At 39.1% G+C, this 25,970-nt stretch overlaps 2 protein-coding genes across 2 annotated transcripts; one reads left to right on the top strand and one right to left on the bottom strand.

The window, feature by feature from the left end:
• The first annotated feature begins 2,949 nt into the window (after window positions 1-2,949).
• Window positions 2,950-6,888, top strand: il6 (interleukin 6 (interferon, beta 2)). Its single transcript, XM_017701508.2, has 5 exons — window positions 2,950-3,044; window positions 3,149-3,342; window positions 4,774-4,887; window positions 4,994-5,137; window positions 6,246-6,888. The coding sequence occupies exons 1-5, from the start codon at window positions 3,029-3,031 to the stop codon at window positions 6,462-6,464; spliced, it is 687 nt and encodes a 228-aa protein (XP_017556997.1). The 5' UTR covers window positions 2,950-3,028; the 3' UTR covers window positions 6,465-6,888.
• tomm7 (translocase of outer mitochondrial membrane 7 homolog (yeast)) lies at window positions 6,757-24,402 on the bottom strand. The gene is made up of 3 exons (XM_037543132.1): window positions 24,173-24,402; window positions 11,911-11,959; window positions 6,757-7,139 (listed from the first exon to the last, which is right to left on the bottom strand). The coding sequence occupies exons 1-3, from the start codon at window positions 24,273-24,275 to the stop codon at window positions 7,124-7,126; spliced, it is 168 nt and encodes a 55-aa protein (XP_037399029.1). The 5' UTR covers window positions 24,276-24,402; the 3' UTR covers window positions 6,757-7,123.
• Between the last annotated feature and the right edge of the window lie 1,568 nt (window positions 24,403-25,970).

The raw sequence follows: 25,970 nt of genomic DNA on the forward strand, positions 1-25,970 counted from the left end.
GAGCTGAAATGATCAGCGCTGTACAGGAAATCTGAAGTGAGACAGGAAAACAGGAGCTATCACTTCTACAAAATCAGCAGAAAGCAGAATCCTCTTCTTGAGAACTGTGAGCGGAGATGGTGAGAAGATGAAAAAAGAAGACTTACTTCTAAGAACAATCCAGCTTCGTTTTTGATGAGCAACAAGAAAAACTGAGAAGAGAAACTGGTTGATGGACTGTAAAACATTGAAAGGAAGCCTTGTAGAGTAAAATGTTTTATAAACTATTTACTAACACTTTGCTGTAGGGCAGTGTTCATAAGCCTGTTCATAAGGCTACATGACATATACATAAGCCCATCATGACAGCTGATGCACACATTTATAAAGGTTTATTCCAGTAGGTCTCATCTGCCATAAAAGTTGATCAAAATTGACAAATGTATGATGCCTATTGGAAAAAGCTTATATAAATGCTTGTGTGTCATGCAGCCTTGTGAACACTGCCTAACAGTAATCAACTATTTTTTGCTAATGTGGCATAATTTACATGAGCATTAGTATTGAGACAGTGGATTTTATTGGTAAAATTTTCCCCTTGCATTCTCTGGACAAATAGATCGAAGCAGTGAATTCTTGGTTTTAGCCATTTGCTCATTATAAAACTGGTCAAACCATCCAAGCATGCACTCATTTCCCAATAGGGATACAGAAGCTTGGGCATCCCTTAAAAACAATTGTACCACATACCCACAGTTGTATGACTGGTCTTCTTATGCGCAATGACTCAAAACTCAAAATCTTTTGACTATTTGCATTTTTACATTTTCATTTACGGCATTCAGCACGGTTTGATTAGAGTGGTGGTGCAAGCGGATGTAATGACCCTGGTAAAAAGTTATCCCCATAGTAAAATCACCACACTCACTTTGCATCCCTTGGAATAATGCTGTTATGTGACATCAGTCAACATTTCTATTATTAAAGTTTTATTTCATGTGTGATTGACACCCAGGCTGTCTTTAGTGTATCAGAGCAAATTTGTAATTAAGAAATGTGCAATCCAATTACAAGACAGGCATCTGAAAAGGCATTTTTTTTACAACGCTATATAACCAACCACTGCATCACTTATTATGGCTGTGCCCAAAACACATAACTATGCAACACATACTGTATTAATCATTGCACTTCGACTGGCAGTGTACTATATCTGACATACTATTTACTACAGAAATATGTTGTTTTTGGATGCAGCCTATATGGTACAGCTTCTGGGACATGAGATCAAAAGTTGGTTTTAATGTGGGACAGAGCAATAACATTTACAGCAACAACTGGATTTGGACGTCTAGATTTCCAAGACTAGGCTATGTGCCAGAGACTGTGCTATGACAGCAGTTTGACTATGACAAGAGTCACGGCATTACTGTGGGTGCGTTTGACTAGGCTGGAAGCCGAAGACTGTATTCTTAAAGCGTTTGATGGCAGAGCTTGTCTGGGCTGTTAGCCAGAGGATTTGTGCTAGCCAGGGACTCCTTGTTTTGATAGTGGGGTCTGGTTGGGCTGGAAACCGAGGACTATGCAAAGAGATGGCTGGAGTGGTGGGAATAGTGTAGTAGGTAACTCCTTTGCCTTCTGTGCTGTCCACTGGGGTTCAATCCCTGCCTGGATAAGCACCCTACACTATACCAAGACTCCTAAAACTACAATCACCTACCTGTGTAAAATGATCAAATTGTAAGTCACTCTGGATAAGAGTGTCTGCCAAATGCCATACATGTAGATGGTGGAGATGCTGTAAACCAGGGACTTCACACCATGATAGTGGTTTTGACTGGGCCCCAGGCTGGGCATTCCGTGCCATGACGTCAGAGCTTGGATGGGCCAAATGATGTGGATTCCACACCATGATGGCTACCAGTGAACTGGGGACTTCACGTTTGGTTGAGGGCCTTTAGTGCAGCCTGGTTGGAATTCTTCTCCAGGCTTTCTCAACACAGAGAGTCTACATCAGTTTGCTGTGATAAAAGCATGTTTTTCCTTGAAAACAAATATAAACCTAAAGCAACCTAAAGAACTTTTTCCAGTGGCTAAAGGGTCAAAGTGTTCAAATACTTTGGGGGAATACAAGTGTGTGTGTGTGTGTGTCTGTCTGTCTGTCTGTCTTGCAATGGACTGATGACCTGTCCAGGGTGTATCCTGCCTTCTGCCCAATGACCGCTGGGATAGGCTCCAGCACCCCCAACAACAAAGAAGGACAAGTGGCTTAGACAGTGGGTGTGTGCGGGTGTGTGTGTGTGTGTGTATGGTACATAAAACAAAATCAAATCCAGAAACATTCAAAGGATGTAGGTTGCTGCTCTCAGTGAACTCTGATAGCACTGATTTCATACATTCGTTTTTCCCCACATATTTAACTGCTATTCTACAGTTACTGCGTCATCCGCTGACTGTGGTGGAAAAAGTACTGCAACTGTATTCAGTCTTTTTGAGTGGAATGACTGTATCTGTAAAAACTGCTTTACATATCTAATATCATTTCAAAGCTGACACTACGATCACAACACGTAGACCCTAACGACTACAAGGGACTACTGTATAGGAAAGGCAGCAAACATGTGGGTCACTTTCTTTTAGATATTTTAAATATCAGCTGGAAATGGACAACGTGGGATTTACTGCAGCTTCTACATTCAGACTGAAAGTGGCCCAAAAATGGAAGCTGAACTCTAAAAAAATAAAAGTGTAAATTCTGTAAAAAGTACTCAGGTCCAGTCTCTAAATATATGTTTCTTCCCAGCTCGGACAGTGGAACTGCCCTCAGTGACTTGAGTGCATAATAATGAATTGTATGAAAATGAGGCCAGTCCCAGCGGCCCCCTCCCCCGACCCCCCCACCCCCAACCCATTCTGAAGATTAATAAATATGATGCGGAAATTCCATCGAGGTGCTATATAAATCGGAAATTTCGGGCAAGAGCAACAAGAACAAACAGCAAACGGAGAGGCGAGACATCAGCAAAGCCACGCAGCGCGACTCTCCAGCATGTCTTCTATGAAGAGTGAGTGAAAGTCCTCAGACGCGTCAGTGATGCTCGCTGATTCACTTCCCGCCGTCACTTCCCTCTCACTCACTCACTCTCTCTCACTCTCTCTCTCTCTGCAGATCTCCAGCTCGTGCTGGCCGTCCTGCTCCCTCTGACCGCCCTCAGTGACCCGCTGCCCGGCTACAGCGCTGCAGGCGACCCGCCCGAAATTTCAGGAGAGGAGCTGCAGGACTCGGCCGGACCTTTCGAGCACAAGTGGCTCTTTATCGCGAGGATCCTGCATCGAGACATCATGAAACTACGCGACGAGCAGGTAGAGATCACACTCGCAGCTAACGCCTCTGAACTGCTAACTATTGCAGTTCACCGAGTTACGTGTAGGTTTCAAATGATATTTTCCTCACAAGCAAATAAATCCACTTATTCACTTTTTTGCAATCTCCTAACTAGCTTTAGTTCAGTGTAATTCAGTCAAATTTCGACGATTTCTGTGTTTCTGGTACATTTGCCTCCTTTCTCTCCCCCTTCAATTACTATTTTTGTCCTTCACACTGAGCTCACAGCCCCTTTTGGTGTTTAATTTCTCCCTTTTCTGTTGGCTCAGTGTTTTAGTGCTAGTCACACCTCTTACTTTGGAGCTTCAGCATTGGCTTTAGACCAGAAGGATCCCAAAAAACAAAGAATTTAGCCTAACAAGTATATAACTAGATTTATGATGTCAATATGTATATACACCCAGAAAGCAGGCAGTTTTGGGCCGATTCTGGCTTTCTTATGCAAGTGGTGGTATTAGGCATGCAGACCAGAATGACAGCAACAGGCCTAACCAGATGCTGGACAGCTTCATATGGTTTTGCTTTATGTCTACATTTGTGGGCAAATTCTCATGTCAGTGTTGTGGACCAACAACATAGTTGTGGAGCACATCCATTAGTTCTACTCACTTTACGGTGCGTGGGCCAGATCTGGTCCGAAGACCCATCTCGGCTGTGGGCCACAACAACCCACTGGATATATATCTAAATCTCTATGTACTGGGATTGAGCTAAGAAGTGCACCTTCTGAGGACCAGTTTGAGAGCCAGTGCTGTAGGAGACTCAATACAGAATGTTTTGCTTCTTTACTCTTACTTAGAGGAGAATTCACCAGTTATTCTAATTTTCAACATTAAAAAGATGTAAACAAAATCCCAAAAATTGGTGCAAAATGGTGCATTCTAGAGAAACTCGCTGACTCACACTGTCTTTGCAGTGGTGGTGGTAGGAACCAGGTGTCACAAGGTCCACAGGTAAAGTTTTATGTGCATCGCTGATAATGGTAATAGTTATAAATCCAAAAATAAGGTTCTCTTTAGGTGCTATTTTGTCTTACAACACACTGCATGTAGAGCTCGGCCATGGATGGATTTTTAAGCCTAAATCTTGTAACAATACTACCGTACAACATCTCAGACATCAGGCATTTAATGTAATAGCTTTCTGTAAAGGAGCTTTCAGAGGCATTAAACTCTTCAGATGTCTGGTTCCCATCACCACCACTGTGAAATTCAGACTTGATAAGTTTCTCTAGAATGGAGGATTTCATACAAAACCACTTCATGAGATATGAAGTTTATGAAAATTTGAGAAAAAAAATGATGGAATTCCCTTGTACATCATTTTGGTTCCTACTTTTAATTCTACTTCATAATTTCACTGTAGTAACATCTTTTGCTTGTAAAATAACTCGTTTTGTACCATTGCAGTTTCAAAGGGACTTCGGGGAACCATCAGCGAACATGACGAATTACGCCAGTGTGAGGATCAAGATGCCTCTCATCCACCCATCTGATGGGTGCTATTCAAAGAACTTTAGTGCAGTAAGCGAAAATATTACACGCCTACCTGGAGATAAATAGTCTGCACATTTACATATTTAACATGTATTTAAATGAACCCTTTGTCATGGATGTCTGTCTTCTACAGCAAAGATGCCTGAGGCGGATTTATGCAGGTTTAAACACATACAGAGAATACCTGAGCAAAGTGGAGAGAGAGAATCTGACCGCAGCTCAGGTCACTGACATCAAGCTGCGGACCACCAGCTTACTGAATATAATCAAAGAAAAGGTAAGTAGGCTGAGTTGAGCTAAGTTTGTATGTGATGTCTTTACTGATGCCTAATAAATGCTGAATTAGCTGAACTTACACATTATTACTGTCCAAATAATAAATAATAATAATAATAACAACAATAACAACAACAACAAAAAAGCAAGTATCCTCCAGCTTCTCTTACACAGAGTGAATGCTTCATCGTGAATTAACAAACAGAAAGGCTCCAAAATTATTTTAAATAAAATCTCTTTACATTAACAGCTAAGAATGTTTTTGCCTTCTGCCATAAAGTTATTATTTTGGAGATTTATTTTGGACAATATCAATATACAATGTTTTTCTTTTTTTTTTTTTTTTTACACTCAGTCATTGTATTATTTTCATGAAGTAGGATTTCTCAGTAAAGCAGAATAACTGAGGACTGTCCACTTGGAATATACCTTGGCTCTTCTCATTTTGGGCAGGCTTGACAGTGCTTAAGTTATCTGGCTAACAGTGTAAGCAAACTAAAGAACCTCTAGGTTCCTTGGGTGTAGGTCAGTAAAACAACGGTAAAACTGAATTTGGAACAAAATATTCTAGTTATTATTTAGACTATATATAATCTAAACGTACTTTGCTGACTTAGTGCACAGTCTATGTGTTGAGTTTAACATATTGGGGGAAAAAAAAGAAAACAAAATGTGCCGACCGTTTTTTAAACAGGCCACTTTTTTCCTCTTTCTACTAATTCTACATCTAATATGTTAAATTCAGCAAATAAGTAGTAAATCAAGCATTAAAATCTGTAGAAGTAAAAGATGCAGTAACTTTTTTTTTCAATTTTTTCCAAACTTTTGCACAACTGTGTATTTGTTATAAATCGACTCCTTCCAAACTACCAAGGACACAATTAGCGTCATTTCTAGCTTCCAAGAAAATGGAAAACCACAAACAGAGCAATGCAGAATGAAGGAATCTTTCAACGGATTTTAGAAAAGTCATAGTGAAGTCACATTCCTTGCAGTCATCATCTCTTCATATTGTTTGAGACATAGAATACACTGACTGGCAACAACTGTATTTCACTTGAGGCAACTGACCATGTAACTTCATTCCATCTTTTCACTTGTGTCTACAGGTGGACGACACTCCAATCCAGCCGCACCCCATAAGCAAGTTACCTGACGGTTCTGCATGGACACAGAGGACGGTCACACATTCCATTCTGTACAATTTAGAAGTGTTTCTGAAGGAAACAACCAGGGCAATCAATTTCATCAACAAGAAATTAGGGAATCACATCAAGAAGGAAATCAAGGAGTCCAAGTGGTCCTCAGAGAAGCACTCACACGAGTAGAGCATCATGAATGTTTTGTTCTTATAGGAAAAACAACTAAGAATTATTTATTTATCCCGTCACATATTTATTTATTTATTTAGCTATCTGTCTATTTAATAAGGGGGGGGGGGGGGGGGGGGAATGAGACCAGCAACAGTGTCTTGATGTGAAATAAATTGTTTTATACTGAATGTAATATCTATTAATGTATATTTTACAGTATTTGTACCAACTGAATGGAAGATGATAAATAGTGGCCTGAGTTACATTAACTCACATTTTTATTCTGCTCAGAATGATTCAGATCAAATGAGGATAAATAAAGTTTTATTGAGTTCAAATACCTGTTTGTTTTGTTTTATGTTCTCATGAAAACAAACCGAACTTGAGAAAGGATGCAGCTCACAAATGAACAATGAACTTTCAAACATATAAAATAAAATCAAACAAAAAATAGGACTCGATGGTTCTTGACGATCTGTAATAACAGGTGGTGTGGAGAAGAGTTTAGGAGGCCTAAAACATTGCTGAAACAAGTTCATAAAAGTATGTAATCATAGTTTTGCCTTCTGACAGGTGATGCACGAGTCTCCTTAAACAGTCCAGACACTAAGCCTCTGGGACAAAGTAGTTGAGATGGTTTGATCTTCTGCAGGAGCTTTCTTCATCATTGCTCTTCATCCCCAAAGCAAACTGATAAAGAGAGATAGAAAATTATGACTAAATTATGACTAAACAGTCATAATGCTTTACAATACAAATATAGTGCATGATCACATTAAGGCCATTATAAACACTAAGGCTACATTTACACAGCAGGTAAAAGTGTCCCAAATCTGATTTTCCCACCAAATCTGATTTTTTTTGTTATTCTGTTCACATCTTTTAAATGTGACCTGTATGCAACATCAGTCTGAACAGCTCCTAAACCGATCCACATGTGCAAAAGAACAACGCTTCATGTGTCGTGCTCGACCAGAGGAAAACAGAACGCCAGTCGCTCCCGGAGCTTTCAGTGTCGTCTTCGCCAGCATCACAGGAGCCATAAAGTTCCAATAGTTGACAGCTGGGCTCATCACCCAGAATGTGTTTGGGTTCGCTGTAAAAAAGTGCATGTTATTCAGCCACAGGCACTTCTTTGGTTCGTGTCCTCGGATTCTTTCAGCTGGTCTTTGACGCTGCAGCCTCTGTCTCCCCTGGCCGCAATCAGCTGTCTTGTTTGAAACCAAAAAATTAGAGTGAGATCCAAAACACCTCCATGTTTGAAGAGGTTTAAAACGAAATGGCTGAACGGAGCCAGAGGAGACCGAGGCTGCAGTGTTTAAAGAATCTGAGGACACCAACCAAAGAAGTGGCCATGACAGAATAACGTGCCCTTTTTACAGCGAACTTGAACACATTCTGGGTGATGAGCCCAGCTGTCAACCAGTGGAACTTTACAATGGCTCCTGTATTGCTGGCGAAGATGAAACTGAAAGCTCCAGGAGAGACAGGCATTCGTTGGCTGTCATGACTGTTTACCTCTGGATGAGCTTTGTGAAGCATTGTTCTTTTGCACATGCGGCTCGGTTTAGGAGCTGTTCCGTTCAGACTGACGTCGCATACAGGTCGCATTTAAAAGATAATGTGAACAGCCAAAAAAAAGAAAAAAAAGATCAGATTTGGTGGGAAAATCAGATTTGGACCATTTTTACTCTCTAATTGTATTTGAAAATGTCAGATTCAGTGCGTTTTTGCTGTCCACACTGAAACACCCACACACACACCCCATATATGAATGAAAAGATCAGATTCGGGCCGCTTTTACCTGCTGTGTAAACGTTGCCTAATTGCAGCTATGATTTTAGAGCAGAATAAAATGGAAATTAAGCAATGGTACAGCATTCATTTTAAACCGTTTCCACAGACGTGCATGGATACTTGAATTCTCTGTTAAATGTTTGTGGTGTCAATATTCAAAACACTGAAAGTCATTATGAGGATGTGACTGAGAAGCCAGAATTAGCATGGCTGGATTGCTTTTCCTGGCAAATACATTTGCTTGACCTCATTAACATCTGGCATGACCCTCTGTTGGCTACTTAGCTCATCTGAAGGGGCAGTCTTCATTACTCATCCTGCATGAAAAACTACCAATATTAGAACTACCATACTGCTTCATTATTTTCCCAACCTAAAACATTTAAAACCCACCAAAATACATAAAAAAATGCCTAAAAGTACACATGAAAAACAGTCTGAAGTCATTTTAACCATAATACGATGTAATACAGCATTTAACCAACATGACAACAAGAAGCTTCTGGGAAAACACTCTGTACCTCAACAGTGGTTAGCAGACTCACTTCCAAACTGAAGTTAGCATTCACATTACAAGGAACTATAAACCTGGGATAGGGTAACTAAGATGTTCAGACTGCAGGCAAACCGGATTTGTTTTTCAAATCTGATTTTTTGGCACCGTTCACATTGATATTTGCAAGTGATCAGATCAGATTTGTGTGCCCAGACATCACCAGCCTACATGCATGGGTTACTGCTGAAACAATGAAAGTGCTGGTGGTAACTGCTGGATGCAGGAGACATGGAGGTGCATCATCTCACCCTCCTATCTCTTCAAAATTCTCTGGCATAAGCACGAATCTTTGGTCCTTTTCTTGAGTACCAGCACTTCGGAGCCCTGATGAATACTGTGAAATCCAATTTGTGCATCCAGAGCATCCAAACCAAGATGCATCTGTAAAAATCTGACCGGAGCTGTATGCCAACCACGTACAATTGTGGTTTGGATCTCATTCGCAATAATCAGATTTCATGTGGTTTTCTACTGTCCAGACTCTTAAAAAAAATCTGGACATGCCAAAAACCGGATCTAGGCTGGCAGTTTGAACAGCGCTAAAGAAACTGGGCATTTGGCTTCTGATTCCAAGTACAGACTCAAGTATATCTCGATACCAAATATTGAAACTGATACCTACTTTTCTGTTGTAACTACTGACCAATTCTGTGACTGTATTGTGGTTTGTATCATTCTTGTCCATCTAAAACGACCATGCTCAAACCAACAATGCTAATCTACTGATGAAACATCCTATTTAACAAGTTTCAATACAACCAAGTTAAATTAATACAACATAATGGTATCTGGCATTATCAGCAGGACACATCTCTTTATTTGGGAAAGGATGGAGATGAGGCAGAATATTTTAAGTTCTTTTTTCCCCAGCCTATGGAAGAATGAAATTGCTTCCAGAATCTAAATTGAAAGTCAAAATTGCTCAAACCTGGTCCTGGAGCAGCTTGTCCTGCATATTTTGGTGTTTTCACTACAATACTTTTTACAATACCCAATATGCATAAACATGAGTGTTTCTAAGGTTTGGAAAAAACTGGACCATGAGTGCAACATCTAAAACATTCATATCATACTACTATGAATAAAAATGATTTTAAACAGATCTAATGATTCTGTAGCTGTAATGAAACATGGTTAGAGTATCCACAATATACTCAAAAAAGCATTTTGTAACACAACAGGACAATTCATCATGACAACAGGAGGGTTTTTGCACAATTTCTAATATCTACCTGAATTTTTTCTGCAATACCTTTTAAGACCTAAATATGTCCCGATTCATTGTTAGCACCAAATTCCAAGTCTGATCCACTATGTGTTTCCGTATTTCATATAACACAACAAGGATTTTACTACTCTGCTTCTTAATACTACAGTAACGCCACTTCATTTTAGTGTGAGCAAAAAGTTACATTCTGGTCTGATATGTTTTGTTTTTTCACCTCATAATTAACATGTGTTTAATATTAGCTTATGATCAAATCTGATCAACTGCTCTGATGATCTGGTTTCCAGTTACTTTGATATTCTGTGCATATGCAAAAACCGGAAGCAGCTCAGACGTTGGTTAAACCGAAAGTTTCCATGGAAGTTTCGTGGCAAATAATGGTGAATATTGTGGGAATGTGTTTAGTATATGGTTTTGGTGGCATGCCGCTTGTGGTAAGAGGCAGAAAAAGTGTAGGTGTAATAACCACATGTTTACATTTAACACCTTTACACACAGTGGAAACACCAGCACTGCAAGTATTACATAATTTAAACCTTCCACTTCAAACTCAGACATTTATACCTCTTTTAACTTCAGAAAATGTGCCACAGTGCTGCAAGCTGTGAAAAACACCCATCTATGCCAGCCCTGCAACAATGGAGTAACAATAACAGACATTTTCAGATAATTTTTTCCTTCATTTTTTTAATCTACTTTAAGACTTCTTAATGGTCTGACATAAGCAGCTGCTCAGGGCCGTGAGGGGACTCTAACTGCTTCTTATTACTGTTCCATTATGTTGTTCAAGATGCTCGAGTGAGGGGGGGGGGGCAACTAATTAAACATGTCTCAAAAAAGAATGAACAATTCAGGACCTGAAAAAGAAAAGAAAAAGAGCAGACAAAGCAAAATAGCTTAAAGATAAAAGGTATTTTGGTTTTTGTGTTAATGTAGTGGATTGGTCTAAATAATAGACTTTGACAGTTTTAGTTTCATAAAACAGACACACACACACACACACAACTAGCTTGTATCACAACAGTAGTCAATGATCCAGGACTGCAAAATACTAATGTTCGGGCTGTCACGAAACGACCTGAGGTCCATATCACAGCTTCTTCATCTGATGAAAACAGCTGTAAACACAGAAAGTAGTAACATGGCCTCTCCAAAGCTAACAGCTAAAAACAGCCCTCTACTCTACTCTGGAAAATCCACCACCCCACCCATATTCAGACTAACATAAAAGTCCTTGCCTACATAAAACAACCCAACATAAACATTTCTTCGAAATAAAAAAAACGTAACTATTAACAATGCAACACAGCGATGCCACAATCAATTATGTCAGGACATTTTTGTACATATTTAAGCAATATTTATACTTTTTAATTGCACTGTTAAAGTATGGAAACACATACCATCTCAGATCAACACCCGCACCTGACATCCTGCTCACTCACAACAGTAAATCTCATGTCACAGTGCTAGACAGCACAAGGAAAGCAGCTAGAATTTACAGGAGACAAAGCAGCGGATGTGCTTTTAATGTGGGTGTCGGATACAGATTTTTCTTTACTGCAGGGGTGGTGAATTGATTAAGGCCAGCACGACCCTATAATTGAAAAGGCTTGTTGTACTATTAGTTTAATTAGCATCTAATTACCCAGTACATCAGCTAGCAAGATGGGGCCAGCCCAAAATAAAATCCTGCTTAGGGTCCCCCAAAAGGCTAGAGCTGGTCCTGTCTACAGGAACACCTGACTCAAGTCATTTCCTAAGCAAGAAGTTGCAGTGAGTGCATTAAAACAAAGGTGTACTCCAGGACCAAGACTGAGAACCACAGCCGAAAACAAGGCCCAATTGTCAGACAGGGCAATGGAAATGGGCAGGAGTACCTGAGAACTGTTGGTTCTGGCATTCCAGGATCTGCTCCCCGTTTGAATCCTGTGAAGAAAGAAGGAAGAGCATAAACTTGTGACACACAGCATGTTTCGAATGTGCCATTGCAACAATATGCCCTTGAAACTCTTTTGCAGAACAAAAACTGCCCTCTGGCTTGCACTGACTGCTGAATGGTTTGTCTGCCTGCATTCTCACACTATTGCATCACATTGCAGGATTCCTTTTAGCAAGTAACTGATACTCACTTTCCAGAAATCATAAAGCATAACATTGACTCAGCTTTATGACAGAGGGAAAAAATCCTCTATTACAGAAAAAACTGAAGGAAGTGAAAGTCAATTGTCAAAACAATTGCATTATTTATGTATCCAGCATGCAGCAGCAGTTCAATGAAGCAGCTAAGATTTCAACAAGTTTGGTTTCTTAAAACTGTATGTGAAAATGTGCTTGCTAAAACGTGCTAAAACTGCAAAAATGTGCCTTTATTTATGTTGTACATATATGGTTATGGATACTTGATGATGAGCAGCAGAATTTTTCCATACATTCCCAACTGCATGTACTACCCGACATGCTCACAAAAAAAACAAACAAAAAACCATACAAATACGGATACAACTATAACCGAATCATACAGACATCTGCCGATTACCATAAATGAAATGATGGAGATGTTCATATTTCACTTCATGGCAACATTTGATGACATATTTTTGTACTCTGGAAGAACAGAATGTTAAGGAGATGCTGGGCTTCGGCACTAAAATCCATGCATTTATTAATTTTACTGCATTTGTAAACTACTGCAATGCTAATCCAAGTGGATTTAGTCCCAATTTCTACATTTAATAAATAATAAATGTGTATTGGTTTATGTATCAGCAGACATGTACTTGAAAAACAACCGAAAATTCTCACACTGGTGCATTCCTACATACAAAATTCTGAAAGGGGGAGAAAAAAAAAAAAAAAAAAAAAGTACTAGGTTTACTTTGACAGCCAGAAGCCTATACATCAGTCAGCAAATGGTGCTTAACATTCATAACACATTTTTATTTATGACACCTCAAGAGTGGATTCCCACAGTCAAAATGAAAAAAGAAAAAAAAAGAAAAAAAAAAAAAAAAAAAAGGTACACGCATCCTATATAAGCTTCTCACAAACCTCAGTAATCCCCGATGCTTTTGAAAACATGAAAAAGCAAAAAAAAAAAAAAAAAAAAAAAAAAAAAAAGCCCTTCCTAATCATATGAAAAACTGAAAATAAATCTCAATGAAACTCTGGTTTCCAAGTAATTTGTTGGGTATACATAGCCAGGACTGCCTGTAATTCTAAAAATACCATTCCACCAGTCGTTCATTTCTCATAAACACTCTTTCACACTATACAGCAACGGTTTCACTCTTACATCTAGGTTTGGCTACTAAGATTTAATCAGACGTTTCCATTTTCAGTGTAAATAAGCATATTTATTATATCAAGCAGTCATATAGAAAAATTTGAACATCCCCTGTCAAATGGCATGCTCAGCATGCTCAGCTGATTTTCTAAGTGAAAATAAGTGGTGGGCATTGTATTCATTTGAGTTCAACACAAAACATAAAATGTGCCATAACTTTTCTATAGGCCACATTTTATTTTATTAACTTCTATGTTAATGCCTGGTGTCAACTTTTAACAACACGTGATTTGCAAACTTATTTTCAAGATAATCAACAAAATGTAATTTGACCAGAGGCACCCAACCTTCTGCATACAACTGTATACAGACATAAGCATACATACTTAAATAATATAATATAAATAAAGCTATATAAATACATTTTGCTTGCTTGCTTGCTACATACCTGTTCTCATACAGTACTGTACAAAAGTCAAAGACCCTTGATTTGTTTAATGTCCAATCAAAACTGCCATTAAATTCAGGTTATAACAGTAAATTACATGGAAGCTTCAACCATTAAATATTAGGGTTGAAATATTAAGAGTAATCCAAATCGAGCAGGATCTGAATCGAAACGAAATCGGGAATTGGCCAATATATTGTTTTTAACTTTAGTTGATCAGCGCTGCTATTTTCTGACAAATACTGTAATGCAGGGTGGGGCGTTTGCACTGTATTTAACTACATTTACCAGTTTGGGCGATAACTATGCAAAAATGTTGCAAAATAATTATACATGACTTGTGATGAACAGTCAGATGCCTCTTGATTTGGATGTAGCACTTTATTTGATGTTACTTAAACAGGCAACTGATTCAAAAATGTAAAAACTGAAGATGGCCCATTAAATGACCAAATAATGTTTATACTGCAAGTTTAGCTATTTAAATTTTGTGTGGTGTTACTTAGTGGGTGGAAAAAAAAATTAAATAGAGGAGAACACAGCACCTCCACACTTTTATTCCCCACAGGTTCACCCCAACACTGTGTGTGTGGAGTGAACAGAGTGAAGGCACTGAAAATGTGTTATGTTCTTCACAGAAAATCAGCAAAGGCCAAGGAATGTAGGGTTGAAATAAAAATCGCATGCTTTTTTATTTTAGTAAAGAGACCCAAACACCACACAAGGGTTAAAAGCCCCAGGAATGTGCTAGTGTGTCTCAAGTGTTCATTTACCCCACACAGTGTGAGCTTCAGGTTAAAAAAAAGACTAGTGAAACAATACAAAATTGGTGAATTCGGCTGCAAATAAATCAGAATCTGCCAAGTCATGATTGGTAGATCACTAATTGTAAATTTTCTTTGCATTTATTACAGCTTCCATTCTTTCAAGAGACTTGCTTTTATTTTATTTTATTTTTTTTAAAGAAATGTGCAGGGATATTTTTCCACACTTCCAAAGTTCAGTCTTAGAAGTTGGTTGCACTTCCTGCTTCTCACAATTTAGATAAACCCAAATACTGGGGTCTGGATTCTGGAGTGGTCAGTCCATTGTTCTGAGAAATACCAGTAGCTTCTGTGTTTGATTTGGAACTTCTTTTTTGTCTATTTCCTTTGTCGTTTTTACAGATCAGAAGCAGCTTGATTTTCTCCTCTCTCTCTCAAAAGATAAAAGTGCTGTTTTTATCTGATGAGGACATTTTTGGTGGTCTACCAGGTCTTACACGATTCTTAGGAGTTCTTAGGAATGTTTTAATCATTTACTGAACTCCAGTTTTGGAAACTCCTGTATTTCACTTATTTACCCTTCCCTTCCTTTTATGGAATATTTCCTGTAAAATGAACAAAGTGACAAATTTTCAGCTCTTAAGCAGACAATAGGTATGAATTAATGACGTTTGAAAGAAATAACGTTGTGCGTACAACCATGAGTGTGGTGCTGATTCAGACTAGAGGAAAAGTAACAAAGTGCTTGGGAAAAAGAAAGTATGAACAGTGCAGTTTTACAGTCAGCTGGGGAAAAATTTGGGCAGTACTCTTGGGGCTCTAGTGCAACAAAACTGACCCGAATAACACAATTTTTCATACTCAAATGATAAAACACTTAATACGATGTGCAGCCAGGGCAAAAATAGCTGGTCCAGGAAGTGACTTGGATAGTGCTCACAGAATAACGTTCTTACGACGTCAATATTCTTCTGTACATGCGCAAAGGAAGAGTCTAAAGAGTTATTATGCAATAGGAGCAGTTCCCCGTCTCAGTGTTTCCGCTGTATCACTTTCAGACACTGAGCTCATTTTGACAGTTAAAAATATATATAAAATATTAGTGATGGCACTGAGTACTACATGGGAAGTGGTTCTCGCAGTGCTAAAACACGCTAGTTTAAAGCAAAAATGTGGAACTGTCAGTGGGCCCCACCAAATGGGCCAAGAAAAACTGTGATAACACAGAATAATAGAAAAAAACGAAAGATATCAAAAAAGCAGTGTCTGATACCAGATTCCCGATACTTTCAATGCACTTATCTCTCATTGCCAATGCAGATAGACACATTATAAGCAGAAACTGAGACTAGTTTCATGTGGAATATTACTAAAACAAAATGTAACAGTTACTTGAAGAGTAAAATGGTACAATAAATAAAAAGCAGAGATTTCAGTGCAGTAGCCCAGGGTCACAAACATCATCTGCTCTTCTGGAGAACAACAAACACACCACCAAATCTCACTTTGATATATCACTCAATTCAAATTCTATAAGCTTCTATAGACGCAACACACCCAATTTGATCCCTATGAGCCTCTATAGACGCAACACAACCATTTGATCCCTATGAGCCTCTACAGACGGAACACACCTATTTGATCCCTATGAGCCTCTATAGACACAACACACACATTTGATCCCTATTAGCCTCTATAGATGCAACATATATTTGAACATAGTTGAGCATGTATCAAGACAGATATTAAAAAAATGCTGGCTAACTAGCTTGTTCACGAGTCATTTTTCAGATAGACATAAACTGTAAATAAACTGTACAACAATTGTACATAAACACTAAGCTGTACATTGCAGTCAGTGCTGTTTACCTTCAGTATTATTATCATCATTATCATATTACTGCTATGGACAACAACATGTTGCCACATTTAATAACAATAACATTCACTTTAAAATGCATATAGTCTTCAAAGATCATCTGTTTAATATAAATATATTTGTACAGAGCCGAGGAGTTTTTTCTCCTCACATAGGTCCCTCCCATCTTTATATTTTGTGTATATTTAATATATTTCAGTTTCAGTATTTTCTTGCATTTTTCATTTCTCTTCATTTACTTTCTGTAGAGTGATTAACTGAGACTCAACACCAGCATATAAATCCATGAATGCTCTGATATGCTTTGCAAATGACGAACCTTAACTTGTGAGAAAATGTACTACTGTAACCCTGATCATCACTCAAATAAATGTTAGAATATTTCAAAATTTTAAACTGATAATACAGCAATCAGATATTATATAGATATAACAAACATATTAATGCTGACTAGGGGCGTAAATTATTAACTAATTAATAATTAACCAACAAAAACAACCGTCCAACCAAAACTCCATTCTGCTTCCAATAAACAGTTCCTTTTTGAATAAAAGGGTTTATCGTTCCAATTTTAAGAACATTTCGGAATTATATGCATAAGGGAGCAATCGGCAATTAGCACAGCTAGACAGACCAACTAAAAACGTTAAACGTAATGCAAAAAAGGACCACCTTTTGAGAGGATGACAGCTCACACTGAAAGCAAACATCCACAAGCAATAAGACGCACTACTGGTTCTTTTTTTCTGATCATGTTGTTCTCTATAAACTTCAGAAACAAAACTTCTAGTAGAACATCGTAATATATTCTAGTCATTTCATCAACTTTAGTTTTTGGTCATAAATGCATAAATATATTACAGCTGTCAGCCCCTCGATTTACACCACATGCGTCAGGCTCCAGTCCTCGTGGCTGAAAACACTGCAGACTTCAGCTCACTGCCTCATTAAGCTTTTCAACTCCTTGAGACAACTCCAAAACGCACAGTCATATTCTTCATAACTCATATTTCATAAGCTTCATTCTAAAGGTGGGCGTTGTATGAGGCTGTAACTTCTTTCCAGTTAAATAGATGGTGATGTAATTTTAAACCCTTATAATAAAAGAAGCTGAACTCACAATTTTGTTTTCTACTGAAAGTCGACCCATTTTTCAACAAAACTGGGCTATAAACTATAAGCAGATGGCATCTCTGCCATGTGATCTGCTGTGTAAAAATCATTTTTAGAAACTAATACAAAGAGCATCTATGGCTTTCAGCAGTAAATTGTAAGCATGTAGCAATGTGTGTGATCATAAAACACATTTTATATGCATATGAGTGAAGCTTTTACCAAAAATAAATATATAAAATAAAAATTTACCTTTATTTCATGCAGTTACTGAATAATTTGCCTTACGATTTGTTCATGTGAATTCAGATAAAACAACCAAAAGAGACCCTGGTCAATAAGAGGTTAAACACACCTGATTCAGCTCATCAGCTAATTAGCAAGACCTTCATGAACTGAACTCAAGGTATTAGATGAGGGTAAAAACTAATCTCCACAACATATTGGCCCAGAACATGCCCGGTTTCACATACTGGTTTAAACAAGACCAGGTTGCTGGTTAAAGTATGTTTCAGTCAAAAGAATTTACTAATATTTGCATCCCTACCACTGAGTACCACAAAGTGCCCTGTGAAGAGTTTTGTAGAAGTGATGAGTTAAACAGTAGAAGTAAAAGTTTGTAGGTGTGATGCATTTAAAGGAAAATATGCTGTTTTCTGGTGTTTACTAGTAACTAAGCAGCAGGAACAACACAAACACTACAATAATAAGCCAGCGCTGCACACCCACAACATTATGTAGTGCACAGGTAAAGTTTCACTACTCTGTATGAGCAGCAGTCAGTGTGGTCTACAAGTGAAAGACGATCGAAACTGAACGAGACATGACAGCATTCTGAAGATGAGTAGTTTGAGGTCAGCATCTCTGCCAGTTTATAAATGTGTTTTAATTCTGTCGTTAGTAGGACTTTCCCCTTCTGTCACTATGGAGTTTGGGCAACAGTGGGCACAGTCAAAGTCCATGACTATAGCTCTTGACCACTTTGGAGCCAACTGCAATTCCTGTGGTGGGTACATGCATGCCCTAAAAACTTTTTCAATTCTTTTTCAAAAAGGTTGGGACAGTATGCTAAACGCAAATGAATACAGAAAGCAGTGATTTATACATTCACTTTGACTTTCGAATGAAACTTTAAACAAATACTATGTAAAGAGAAGATATTTAACGTTTTACCTCTGAAATGTGTAAATATATACTAAAATATACAAAAACCAACACCTGCAACATTTAAAACTTAAAAAATGTCAAATGTTCCAAAAAACACCTTAAACAGGTTTCTCTATCATGAGTGGGTATCAAAAGAGCATCCAGGAAAGGCTGAGTCCTTTATGAGCAAGAGTGGGTTGAGACTCACCACTTTCCCAAAGTATACATCAACATTAACAATAACATTACTCAATGAGGATTTACAAGGAAAAATAGACATGCTAATGTAACCACATGGGCTCCGGCGAACACTTCAGAAAACCCTTCTCAATAAACAAAGACAGTCACCGCATCCACAAATACGAGTTAGGCCTCTGCAAAGCGGAAGCCCTATATCAACAACATTTAGACACTCTGCTAACTTCTCTGGGCTAAAGCTCATCTTAGATGGACAGAGTCCACCAAACTGTGTTTGGAAATGATGGATGTTGTGTTCTCCAGTCCAAAAAAAGTAAAGGGCCATCTCAGTTGTCATCAAAGCAATGTACAAAATGCCAACGTCTGTCATGGTATGGGATGTGTTAGTGCCAACAGAATGGGTAAACTGCACATCAGTAAAGGCACTATTAAACGAGAGGGGTACATATGCTTTTTTGACCACCATATGCTACCATCAATATACAGCAACCGACCCCAGACCACTGAGCAGCTGAAGCACTATATCAAGCAGGAATGGGGGAAAAAATCCCACCTTCACAACTACAATTAATATGTGGATATGCATGCACCACAATGCAAGCATATAATTTACAATAAGGATATGCATCTGTGTCATTTTGCAAATTGGGTTTGTAATAGTCAGATTTCGCATTTCTCTCAAACTTCTGCCATGATTTTAAATGACTTTCATGACTGCAATTCTCTCAAAGATATGAGAAAATCTCTCAAATAACAAGCTGACAATATCTAACACAATCAGTAGCCCATCAGATTATTTTTTATCAGTTTTCTTTTAAGATAATTTAGTATATAATCAGAGACCTTTCCTATGGGCGTTCCAAATGATCGCGTCTTATCTCTGAGAAGCTTCCAGAAATGGAGTCGGAAACAAACCATCCGGTGTCAGCTATAGAAGTTCCTCTTATGAGTCTTGGTTCCTCTCTTTATTGGACTTTCTTTCTGACATTCTTAGGTAGTGCTAGACAATGAATCGTCCATAAGGCTTGGGAACAGGATGTCAAGTCGCAGTGTGTTATGGGCACTCTGCTCTTTCGTTAGGGTTAGTCAGTCACCTAGACAGGGGTCCAAGTCTTCCGTTCCTGCCTGCTTTACGTTAGCTAAAGGTCATGGACTATATGCACTGTCAGAGGTGACGAACGTGAGGTGAAACCAAAGAAAGCAGATGGCAAAGAAATATTCAAACCTTATCAGATACCACACAGGAAGCATCACAGTTTGAGTGCCAATAAACATCAAGCTCAAGCTAATTTCATATTCTAATCTTACAGATTTTAAGGAAGAATACTTTTAATAACATTTTGTAAATTTATCGTCACCTCAATAGACCTTTACGAACTCAGTGTTTTCCAGCTAAAAAGCATGAGATGAGGCAAGATTTGATGCGTTTGAGATAGCAACATCAGCGGAGGTAAAAACAGGATTAGTATCGGTTGTTCTATTTTAAAGACTTCAAATCGACTGCGCTTTTGGTGTAAACATCAAGCCTTGCAATCTGGTGCGTATTTTTGTGGGGTTTGACATTACACAGTAGAGTCAGTTTCATTAGTTTGCCAACTAATTAGGCTAGCAGTGTTTGCTAAAAGGGTGCCTACAAAAATAAGAAATGAGTTGAGCAGAATATTCATTTGCAAACTCCACATATTCTCCAAGGTATATTTTGGTTTTTCCATCTGTATTTACACAACCAAATTATAAGGCAAATTATTCAGAAGCTGCATGCAATGCAAATTCTTACTTCTGTTTTGTTAATGTTCTCCTCAAATTCACAGAACATGTGTTTTATGGTCACGCATATTGGTCTATGCTTACAATTGACTGCTGAAAGCCAAAAATCTTAGACGCTCTTTATGAAATTTTTACTATCATCACTGAAGAGATGCCATCTGTTTATAGTTTATAGCCCAGATTTGTGGAAAAACTGTGATTGTGATTGTGAACACCTCACAGAACACCAAAATGAGAAATGTGACACATGTAAACAAACTCAGAGGTTTGATGCGAGATGCTGCTTTTTAGAGACTCTTACCGAATTAAAATTTCACAGCAGTGGTGATGGGAACCATGCGTCAAGAGTTCATTGCCTCAGAAATCAATTACATGAAATGGATCCATAGCCACTGTCTGCAACATTATTTCATGATCGACTGAGATAAAAATGTGTATGATTTGGGCCAAAATTTTATCTATTCATGGTGGAGAGGAACATGCAGGGCATTGTAAAGCCAAACTGTCTTCAAAACTTAAACTTAAAACTAAAAAAACTATTTTACCATCATCACCATAACATCTGAACTCAGAAGACACATGCTCACTGGTAGACAATGCAATCCCGGTTCCTTTCAAAACAACAGTAAAGAAATCAGAAGTTTCTCTAAAATTAACCACTTCACATGAAACCGCTCAATTGCTATGTTTACATCCCGATATTTGAACGATGCAGAAATTTAGGAAAATTGGTGAGATTAACTGCACTATTGTGCAACAATGCAGCATATAGCACTGTATCATGGCTAGTATACAGACTCGTGACTGATCAATCAGCTCAGAGAAATCAAATTAGCTTGTGGGAAGTGCATAAGATTGACACCATTAGCCGCATTAACCTAGTATGGCAGTTTGGAAAATGCATACCGTTTTATTTAATCTGATTAATAATGCCTGACAATATACTGCGAGCAGATAACTACTTAAAAGAGAATTATCAGCATTGGGCTACTGTTTGGATTTTACTCATATTTCAAACTGATATCTGATGATGTGATAATCACACTCTAGAAGAGCAATGCTGGACTGCAGCACTAAAATATAGAGGAAAATGGTACATTTCTCTGTAAATTAAGGAGTATTAGTCCTAGTTTGTACATTTTATATGCAGTTATATCTTGAAATTGGCAGATATGAACATGAAACATGCAAGATATCAATATTGACCAATAGTTCCCTTATCGGTGCATTTCAAGTAAGTATTAGTTTCTTTATGTAAATGCGTGTCCTGTCTGAGCTCCCCCTTGGTGTTGCTTCCTTTTAACAGAATAGAGAAAACAGTCTAACCCCAAACAGTTGGGTCGGATTTGTAGGACACTCTTTTATACAGAATGCCGCTTAATATCATTTTACTGAATCCTTTTTTATAAAGCAAATTTCGTTGTAACTAATCAAATTTCTAAACACCAGCGAGTTTTAAGCCCAACTGGTGCAGTCGTGTCCTGCGGTCCTCATTTGCTCATGTCTTAGAGGTGATGTACACTGGATATGTATCTGATCCCAGACCACATATAAAAGTGACTTAAACGGATTTAAAAAAGATCAGATGTGGGTCCTCAGAGCTCTTCAACCTGCTAATGTGAACATAGTCACAGTGGCTCTAATCTTGAAAAGACTTGAAAAGATTGTTTTCACTCAGCTCTGGAAAAAATCAGATCTATCGCATTAAAAATCAGATTTGGTGATGTGAACAGACCCAGAGTCTTTAAGCACATGGAGCCCCCTAGCGGCCTGGATCACACACTGCACCAAATCATATCCGAGGAGGCCTGCTACTACACCCAACAGAGATAACACATAAGCAGTCATTCATAAAACATTTTATATTATGATTTTATGAGGTACAATATTATTATTGTATTACTAATTGTATTAGGATTGTTGCGAAGATGGTCCAGAAATGTTTGAGTCATTCAGTGGGACCTAATAGATTCGTTGGAAGTAGTTTTGTGATGAAAGTGTGTCTTAAAATCCATTCATGGTGGAGGAGAACATGCAATGCGTTGTAAGTCAAAACAGTCTACAAAGAAAACGGACATTTTCAGATTCACTGGTGGTTTTTGATTGTAAATAAAAAGGCTATATTTGTGTCGTAGACATTGTGACGCTTGGTTCCCATCACCTCCACTGTAAAGAAATCAGAGTCTCTACAAATGAACCGTTTTCACTTCAGACCACTCCGGATAACTGCTCACATCTCAAGGACTGACTTGTTGAGTAATTTTGAAAAAAGTGGTGGAATTCCCCTTTAAGGTGGGATGAAGGATTCCAATAAAAGGCAGGTGCGTGCACACACACACGCACACACACAGATCAGGCATAATGTTATGGCCACCTTCTTGTTTTTATGCTCACTGCCCATTTTATCAGCTCCACTTACTCCACCAACGAAAATATTCAGCCAACAACGTCCTGTGGGCATATACATATGTATATCTCTGCATACTTTGTTAGCCCCCCTTTTACCCTGTTCTTCAGTGGTCAGGACCCCCATGGACCCTCACAGAGCAGGTACTACTTGGGTGGTGGGTCATTCTCAGCACTGCAGTTACACTGATGTGGTGGTGGTGTGTGTTGCACTGGTACGAGTGGATCAGTTTTTAAACCCTGCGTCCACACACTGTCCACTCTATTAGACACTCCTACCTTGTCAGATGTAAAGCCAGAGATGATAGCTCATCTGCTGCTGCACTTTGTGTTCGTCATCCTCTAGTCCTTCATCAGTGGTCACAGGACGCTGCCCACAGGACGCTGCCCACAGGACATTTTTGGTTGGTGGACTATCCTCAGTCCAGCAGTGACACTGAGGTGTTTAGAAACTCCAGCAGCACTGCTGTGTCTGATCCACTCAGACCAGCACAACACACACTAATACGCCATCACCCAAATAGTACCTGTTCTGTGAGGGTCCATGGGGGTCCTGACCACTGAAGAACAGGTTAAAAGGGGGCTAACAAAGTATGAGAGAAACAGATGGACTACAGTCTGTAACTGTAGAACTACAAAGTGCAGCTATACAGTAAGTGGAGCTGATAAAATGGACAATGAGGAAATGAGAAGTGGTCATGATGTCATGCCTGATGTATGTACACACACACACACACACACACACACACACACACACACACATACTATAAATTTATATATATGTACATGCATAAACATACACACTGTGAGTGTGTACATATATGTACACACTCATGACAAGTGGACAAAAGGCTCTGCTAGTTCACTGAATCGAAACTACAAGACTTTTAACTGTCAGAGAGCAGAGCACCATGTTAGCGAGCTGGCTAACTAGCTCGAGCTAGCTTAAACGAAGCTAAAATCAGTTTCTTATTCGCCGGCTTCTTGTTCAAACTGCCCCGTTCCACCTTAAACGGCGGCTGAAAATAACTGCTGCACAATTTAAGGTGGAACGGGAGAATTCAAACCAGAAGCTTAAGAATGGGAAGCCAGCTTTAGCATCGCGGCTAACACCGCACATGACAAAGTTACTAACCCAGGTAAAGGACGGTGGGGATGAACCCCCACCGGATAACGAACTGCCCGCACTGGAAGACCTGCTGCAGCCGCTGCTTGGTCTCTTTGCTCAGTTTGGCCATGTCTGTGCTGATGTGAGGAGCAGGGCTGTTAGCGGCGCCGCTGTGAAGGACAGAGGAGAAGAAAACAGACAGAACCACGCTGCCGGGCAGAGGCGTCAGTGCGGCTTTGCGACGACTTTGCTAAAAAGCTTGTGTAGCGCCGCCTGGCGATTCACCCCGGTACGTAACGCTGCCAAGTGCTCCCTACTCCCTACTCCCTACTCCCTATTCCCTACTCCCTGCTCCCTATTCTCTATTCCCTACTCCCTACTCCCTACTCCCTACTCGCTACTCCCTACTCCCTGCTCCCTATTCCCTATTCCCTACTCCCTACTCCCTATTCCCTACTCCCTGCTCCCTATTCCCTACTCCCTACTCCCTATTCCCTACTCCCTACTCCCTACTCCCTATGTAGTGCACTAGGTAGATCATGAAACAACTGCATCTGCACCCAAATAGCCTTCCTGTTCCAACATGACTGCGCAGCAGTGCACAAAGCAACGTCCACAAAGACATGGATGAGTGACCTCTGATTTAGATTATAGCTTCTTTGGTCTGTTCAGGCTTTGACATGTCTTTATTTTTCTTTAAACTCATATAACTCTTCCTGAATCTGGATCTAGTCATGCTGGCTTTTTAAAATCTAGATGGCGCCACCTTTTCTGTGACTCTTTACCACTGGCTGAAGAGAATGGTGGATGGTTAATAGTGTTCTTCTCTTCATCTCCTCTCTGTGTGTGATTAGGATTAGACTGTACTGTTTTTCTCACATTCTTGCAACACTTGTAACAGGCCTGAAGGGGAACTCCACCTATTTTTCATAAGGTTTGCATCATTCTATCCTTAAGATGTAAATAAAGTCAATCAGGGTGGTTTGGTGTGAAAATGATCTGTTCTACAGAAACCTTTTCACAGCAGTGGTGGTGATAGGAACCAGACGTCTCCAAAGCATTTGATGCCGTCTTTAAGCTCCCTCACAGAAAGCTTTATATGAAATGGTAAAAGGTTATGAATACATAGGCTGATGTCTGAAACACTGTAAAACAAAAGTTGTATGAGATTTTTCCCCCTTTTTTTAGTCCCACAACGGGGAAATTCACCTGTGCATTTAACCCATCTGTGCAGTGAAACACCACATACACACTAGAGAACACACACACTAGGGGGCAGTGAGCACACTTGCGCAGAGCAGCAGGCAGCCCTACCCACAGCACCCAGGGAGCAGTTGGGGGTTAGGTGCCTTGCTCAAGGGCATTTCGGTCATGTCTTATCAGCTTGTAGATCGAACTGACAAGCTTCTGGTCACAAGGCTGGTTCCCTAACCTCCAGCCCACGACTGCCCCAAAACCTTTTTGACCTACAACATGTTTTTTAAAAAAGCTATTCATGGAGGAGAGGTACACGCAGGAGGTTGTACTGTAAAATAGTCCCTAAAGCAAACTATATTTTACTGCTATCAACATTACATATAACAACCGACACATTTTGCACCAGATTTTGGTGTTTGCTTTCTCTGATTATGGACTGGGGATTGACAGTGATCGTATGGAATGATTTATGCTCATTTAAGATAAACTCCACCATTTAAGCTTGTAGTCACCATAAGAGTATGCTTGTAGATATCTGACCTCCCTATGACTTGATTGTGACTCTTCAATGAGCTTCAGACATGTCTTGCCTGATCAACTATATCTGGGGTAAATGGAGAACCAGGCA

This window comes from Pygocentrus nattereri, chromosome 1, assembly GCF_015220715.1.
Source record: "Pygocentrus nattereri isolate fPygNat1 chromosome 1, fPygNat1.pri, whole genome shotgun sequence".
Taxonomy (NCBI): domain Eukaryota; kingdom Metazoa; phylum Chordata; class Actinopteri; order Characiformes; family Serrasalmidae; genus Pygocentrus; species Pygocentrus nattereri.

Coding starts and splice junctions, on each gene's coding strand:
- il6 (XM_017701508.2), top strand. Junction 4,888..4,993: donor ATTCAAAGAACTTTAGTGCA/GTAAGCGAAAAT, acceptor TGTCTTCTACAG/CAAAGATGCCTGAGGCGGAT. Junction 5,138..6,245: donor TGAATATAATCAAAGAAAAG/GTAAGTAGGCTG, acceptor TTGTGTCTACAG/GTGGACGACACTCCAATCCA.
- tomm7 (XM_037543132.1), bottom strand. CDS start 24,275: ATGGCCAAACTGAGCAAAGAGACCAAGCAGCGGCTGCAGCAGGTCTTC. Junction 11,960..24,172: donor CCCCACCGTCCTTTACCTGG/GTTAGTAACTTT, acceptor CTTTCTTCACAG/GATTCAAACGGGGAGCAGAT.